Genomic DNA, 6,936 nt, shown 5'->3' with positions numbered 1-6,936 from the left:
TGCGTAGTGAATGAAAGAAGCATGTATTTAGTCTTTCTCTCGCTTCTCTTTCACTAAGTATAAAAAATAAAAATAAAGAGACAAGAGCACGGCATGAATTGGGTGCAATCTCCAACCATACATTGAGAGGGCTTTTTAACATATGCCCAAAACAACCCTTTGTAAAAAATTGTAGGCAAGGTTTTCTAATTGTGCTTGCAAAGCAATCTAAAGTATGAAACCATCATTTAAATATTAAGTCCTTTGTCTATACACCCATCAATTGAATGACTCGTTGTTAGGCACCTTCAAAAAATCAATAATCACTAATGTCATAAAAATGAATTTATCAATACACCTCTAAAATAAATATTCCTAATGGTACCAATAAAATTATAAATTAATCATTTTTTATACTAAAATATCAATTAATAAACAATGGTTAGTCATAAATATAAATAGTCAGGAGATCTCTGTGGGCACCCAACTACAAAAAAGAGTGCTTGAAAGAAGTCTTAACACATGGAAGCGCTAGTAATGGCTCATGGGCACACAAGAGCAAGTGCTACGCTTGACGAAAAAATAAAACAACTTTGTCAACTTTTTGCTTGAGGAAGAGCCATTTAAGGCCATCCCTTGAGAACATGCCCAATGCATGGAAGAGAACTATTTAAGGCCATATCCCTCGAGCAATAAAGATAGCACCTCCTAACATTCATGTAGGGGAAAACACAACATGGCATATACCAAATCCTTGGCCTTTTTATTTAGACATGTAATCCCTTTTTTGTGCTTGCATTGCTTGCTTTCAATTTTGCTAAGTTTCCTCCTTGGTGACATAACATTGGAATTGAAGCACTCACAATGTAGGAGATAGGCATTGAGGGAATCTACATAGGAATGCAAATACATGTAGGTTTGTTTAAATACTCACAATTATATGGATATAGTCATGGGCCAATGCGACTAGAGCATGAGATGGGTCAGCAAATTCCTTGGTCCAAACAATAGTGGATAGGTTGTAGCTTGGGCTAGGTAGTTAAGTGCTATCGATAGATGTTGCGAGGTTGTGGCATGACTTGTGCCAATGCAATTAGTAGATACCTTGAGGTTGTGCCATAAGAACTGCACAACACCCAAGTTCATTGACTTGGATGTGTAGAAATTGGAGTAAAGGTATAGTAGACACATGGTTGCAAAGTTAACTTGGACCCCACCTCCACCAACTAGTAGAAAGAGACTATACGCACCCATTTAAAGGAGAGAGTGGTGAGAGAAAGGAGACTTGAAGAGAGAGAATGAAAAACGTACCAATGAATGACTACCATGTGTTTTGAGCTCTAGCTAGTTCATGGAGGTACTCCATCAACTCCAAAAGTTCTAATACAATAGTTAAGTGTGGTTAATTAAATCATCAATGCATTATTAAACTTAACCGCATGGACTTGTGGAAGTACAATTTGCCTAGGTGTGTCCTTGCTCTAACATATATGAGTGTTATGGGCATCAAGTCAATGGGCCATGAGGTTGTGGCACATGATAGATTGTGCTTGTTTTAGAGACCTCCTTAGTAGATGCCTTAAGGATGTACCATAACTTATGCGAGTACTATGGGAATCAAGCCAATGAGCCATGGGACTATGGCACATGACGATCCATGATACTTGATTTAAAGACCTCCCTCTCTAATTGAGAGCTTATTAAGGACGTTGACTCACAACAATTCTTTAAATGCTAGTGTGGAAGCACGTCTTCCCTCACGATCCTCCTCACATTAATAATCAGACGAGAGATTTAGGGGCTGGCGAAGCATGCGTATCTCCTTGAAAGCTATTGAAGAGGCCATGTCTGCCTCTCTAATTTCCACTCGACTCCACTTGATTTTGACAGGGACGCACATGAGGCAGTCTCATGATATTAGTGAAAAGCTGAATTGCACCTTCCATGGCGTCGATGGATACTGATGATCGGCTGGTTTATGCCGATCGTGATTAGAGCTTCCGCAGATACTGATGATCGCAGCTTCCATGGATACTGATAATAATGGTGGGCTTGTCAAGTGATTATAACGAAATTTGATTAATGGGGCAGGAAAAACGCAGCAGAATAGAAATCAAATCATCTGCAAGTTTTAGATTCTGAATATTGCCCACATTGACAAAGAACTGCTGGATACGTGGGTGATTGATTATTGCTTTGAACATGGCAGAATTAATGCTAATTAAGCGATTACAGCAGGGAACCTGCAATGGAATGATGGCCAGATATGGTGCAATTTTTGCTTTCCTATGAACTTTGCCAGCCGATTGCAATGATCGGATCCCTCCTGATTGACGTTCATAGTCCCCGATCAAATTATTGATATGGGTTGCAATGATCTGATAAGATTATTGACGTGGGTTGCAATGATGTTCTGATCAAATTATTGATATTGGTTGATGATGATCTGATCTCTCCTAATTGACATCCATAAGTCGGATCAAATTACTGATATGGGTCATCAGGGGGGGTCCGATTGGGGGGCTGCAGCTGCAGCAGGTGCAACGAGAAAAAGACAACCAGCATTGCAGAGATCATCGTCACCATATCCTCCAGCTAGCGCTGCACCCAACAAGCTTATTAGCAGCTTTGAGCATCATCATCTCAAACCCTCTCATCATCATCAGTCACAGCAGACTCTCCCATATAGATCAAGCATGGATCACCACACCTTCCTATCAAGATTGGGCCGAGAGCAATTGGCCCTTACCAACAAGGCCCCTAATTATGTAAGCTTTTGCAAATCTCTATCCTCATTGCTAGACGCCCGTCCTTATCGTGTAACCTACCAGAAACAAACTCTGAACTTCTTTTAAAAATCTATTACCAATTGTTTCGACTTTTAGTAGTCAATTGCTGTAAATTTCTTATTTAGTACTCAATTGGTCTAAATACCAGTCGTTGAGATTTTTAGTAGCCAATTGGTCTAAATTTTTTAGTCTTCTCATAAATCACCAGGACTAGCTGGCCTTGCCTCTTTAGGTGGTGTATGTGTGGTTTAGAGGTTTTGTAAACAATCAGTTTTTCATATCTCAATTTCATTTTAGAGGATCCTTCACATCAATCGTTCTAAAATGTTTGTGAAACGTTTCTGTTTACAGAGAAGAAATGTTAGGAGGTTCTCTCTGCAAAACCATGACAAGTTGAAGCTCAATCAGTCCATGGATGCAGCTCCTGATTATGGTTCAAGACGGCACAACATGATGATGCTCAAGGACAAGCCCGCAGACTATGAACTAATGGCAATGAATCGGGGGTTAGTCCTTCATCAACGTCAAAGGGTTGCTAATGATCACGATGCCAGTCGTAGAAAACTCCATGCTCAAGCAATGGCGGCTGCCTCTGCAGCTGCCATGGCGGCACAAGCTGCTGCTGACATTGTGAAGCTTACAGTCTACAATAATGTTAATGGCCCACAATCAGGTCCCAACAGACAAGGTGAGGACTTTGATTTAGAAGATCAAGAGGGAGATGCTCAAGCGGAGATTGATGACAACAGTCCTGATAATGATCACAATGATGGATATAATGTCAGAAGGCCTCCACATTTCTACCCACATGATCATCAAATCCTCCACCCAATTCATGATATCATAGCCATTAAAGGTAGGGCAGCAACCATGATCCAAGCAGCATTTCGAGGCCATTTGGTGAGTTGAGATTTTTTGTAAAAAATTAGGACTTTGCTAGTAGCATTTAGTAGCAAGTTTGTAACATGATAAATCTCTCACAATGTTAATTTAAAACCATTGATGTGATTTGCCCAATGATTCATTTCCTTATATTATTAGCAAAAAAGCATCTACCTAGCATATGATTTATATGCATTTTGTTAGCTTGGACTCGCTATCCATGGTAAAAGTAGTGCATATACATAGCTAATTCCATGTTGTACACTTAGTGTCACCAATAGCTTCACTTACTTCCATGAACACACATTGGAACTTCCATTTAGAATTCTAAGTTTTGATTTCCAACTAACTAAATTCGTAAAAATCTTTTTGAACCGAAACCTTTCAATGGGGAAGAAAACCTCTTTTTAAATCAAGTTTGTTGAATTAAGCTCTACTTAATTTCATTTGAGTGTGCAATGAATGGATAATAATAAATACAAACACTGATTAGCTTCTTCAATAAACTAAGCTAGTGCACATGTTTGTTATAGGCCCACTATATGAAATCCAACTTTATGATACCAAAGTATTTCTAATGTGCAACTTTTCACAATGAAAAGTAGTATTATATGCAAAAATGCTAGACTTTAGTTCCTAAATTCCTTAAATGGCTTTTGTAGGCAAGGCAAGCACTACATTCATTGAAGGCCTTGGTGAAACTCCAGGCTATCGTTAGGGGGCATCTTGTGCGTAGACAAGCTAAGATCTCCTTACGTTGTATGCAAGCCTTAGTGAGGCTACAAGCAAGGGTTAGGGCAAGGCAAGTGAAGAAGGCAATGATGAGACAAGTTATTGAGGAGAGACATGAGTTGGAGGAAGCATATACACCTTCTAGTAGGATTCAACATAATCAACACCTTATCTTGAAGCAAGTGGACGAAGCTTACAAACAGTTACAACACGTGCATGATGCTCGAGTGGCTTACCTAAATCAACAAAAGAAACTACAAGATACTATGGTATCCAAGCATAAGGTCCATATGCAGCTGCAACAACAAATCAAAGAAAAGTTGCAAGAACAACAAGAGCAATCAAGGGAAAACTCTTTGGTAAGTTATTTTGATTACAAGCTTAATATAGACTTGCTAGAATTAAAGTGGGTTTGTTTTTTCACAATCAAAATGTCAAGTATTTACTTGTTTTTTAATTGTAGGACAAAGAGCTAAGAGATTGGGATGGCGCACACCTCCTAAAAGACGAACTTGAGTTTAACTACTCAAAAAAGCAACATGGTTCAACTACAAGACAAACAACTTTGGCTTATGTAGAAACAAACCAAGTAAGACTAGTGATAGAGAGATATGAGATCCATTTTGTGATTGGATACATGGTAGGGCATGTATGCATTCATGTGTATATACATGTAAATATCAATGCATGTATATATGCATGCATATTTGCTTGCCTAGATAAATAGCTACATATATATATATATATATATATGCATACATACATACATACATACATAGCAAGAGGGATATAAGTGCACATGCATACGTGTGTACATATGTTCTTTCTAATATGATTCATACTTTGTCATGCACACACACACACATAAAGACATATCTACATATATGCATGCATATATACATACACCTTTTCTTATATGATTTATCTTCATGAGTCTAGAAAGAAGTTCAAACAACTAGATCCCTCAATCACTTCTCAACATCATTTTCATTTTACTAAATATTAACAAAAATCAATCATGATATTTTGTGAGTTTACTTTTGTAGAAGGCATCAAGGCAATCAACTACTACAAGCTCAAGAAGGAGTTCAATCGACTTCAAGCAACAACATAAGGAATATTTGGATATAGGTGATGTTTCATTCAGGTTTCCATTTGAAGAGAATGAGCCTGATAAGTTACACAAAGATTGGAGTTGGTTGGAGGGTTGGATGATGGCACAAACGCAAGTTAACCAATTACCTTTGCTTTCTAACTACCAAGAAGGTGATCCATATCAAGATCAATGGGAAAGTAATGCAGCAGCTCTATGGGAGAGAAGAGATGAGCAAGAACTAGATAATTACTATGACAATGTACAAAAGTCACAACAATTACTTTTAGAGGGATATGATGAGGAACATGTAATACCGACTCCGTTGGCCTTGTACCATGCTCATAAAGTGACTTTGGGAACCCTTGATGATGATCCACCTGGAATTAAAATTATTGAGATGGATAGAGTTGGTACTCCAACATATAATCACATGCCCCCATCTCCTTATTCCCTAAGAACTTAATTGGCATTCTCCCTAAGAAGTAGAACATCATGCCACTTCTAAACTCAAGAGTGACCATGTGATGTTAATACTAATAGCACTACTCCATCAATTGCATCTCATGCCAAATTCAATATTACACTCCTCTATCACATCCAATTTATTCTATCCTACATTCTTGATGAACTCAAAAATTAAGCCATTTAAAGACTTTAAGTTCATGAATATAAAGTTACATGGTACAAAAATTTTCCCCCTTGTAGTGCCATTGTAAGATTCTAAATACAAGCTACCTAGTGTATGGATCAAACAAATAAGTGTGAAGTAAGTTGGTCAACAACCAATATGAAGACCCAAACCTCACGATAATTCATGTAATATTCTGATTCTTACCATAATACCTCATCAAAGGATTATGCAGCCTTCTATGGTTCAAATTACAACCTTCAATTTGTCTCTATATATTAGTTATTCTCTTGTATATGTGCAAGCATCATCATTCTACATGCTCCAATCAACATGTGAACATTTGAATTTCATATTGAACCATGTAAATACACATATTTTACAACCATGAGCCCAGATGAACATTTCACTCACATGCATTCTCTCTCTCTCTCTCTCTCTCTCTCTCTCTCTCTCTCTCTCTCTCTCTCTCTCTCTCTCTCTCTCTCTCTCTCTCTCTCTCTCTCTCTCTCTCTCTCTCTCTCTCTCTCTCTCTCTCTCATGCGCTTAGTTTTTAATTTCTTGGTTTTAGTGTTTAGATTATCGTTCCATTTATCTTATCGTGGTTGTACAACTAAAATTTACAATAACCTTAATAGACACTATCCTATTGATTAATGTCTTTTGTATGCAAGTCCTCGAAATCTCAAGCTAGAACCATACTAACCACCTAGGACTTCTCATGTAATAAACAATATGTCCTTTTGATTGATGCCTTTTGTATGCAAGTCCTCAAAATCTCGAGCTAGAACCATTCTGACCACCTAGGACCTTTCATGTATTAATATAAT

At 37.9% G+C, this 6,936-nt stretch overlaps 1 protein-coding gene across 2 annotated transcripts; it reads left to right on the top strand.

Annotated features, from left to right (window-relative positions):
- The first annotated feature begins 1,797 nt into the window (after positions 1-1,797).
- LOC148023132 (uncharacterized) lies at positions 1,798-6,470 on the top strand. Of its 2 annotated transcripts, none has more exons than XM_087695178.1 (5): positions 1,798-2,747; positions 3,120-3,668; positions 4,313-4,741; positions 4,846-4,971; positions 5,432-6,470. In XM_087695178.1, the coding sequence occupies exons 1-5, from the start codon at positions 2,472-2,474 to the stop codon at positions 5,939-5,941; spliced, it is 1,890 nt and encodes a 629-aa protein (XP_087551304.1). In that variant the 5' UTR covers positions 1,798-2,471; the 3' UTR covers positions 5,942-6,470. The 2 variants fall into 2 exon arrangements, with proteins under 2 accessions (XP_087551304.1, XP_087551303.1); XM_087695177.1 differs by having other exon boundaries at positions 5,429-6,470.
- The last annotated feature ends 466 nt before the right edge of the window (positions 6,471-6,936 follow it).

This window comes from Lygodium microphyllum, chromosome 16 (genome assembly GCF_053477565.2).
Source record: "Lygodium microphyllum isolate KBCC chromosome 16, Lygodium_microphyllum_v1.1.10, whole genome shotgun sequence".
In the NCBI taxonomy this organism is placed as follows: Eukaryota; Viridiplantae; Streptophyta; class Polypodiopsida; order Schizaeales; family Lygodiaceae; genus Lygodium; species Lygodium microphyllum.
The sequence above is the reverse complement of the archived record's forward strand: the minus strand, read 5'-3'. Positions and strand labels throughout refer to the sequence as shown.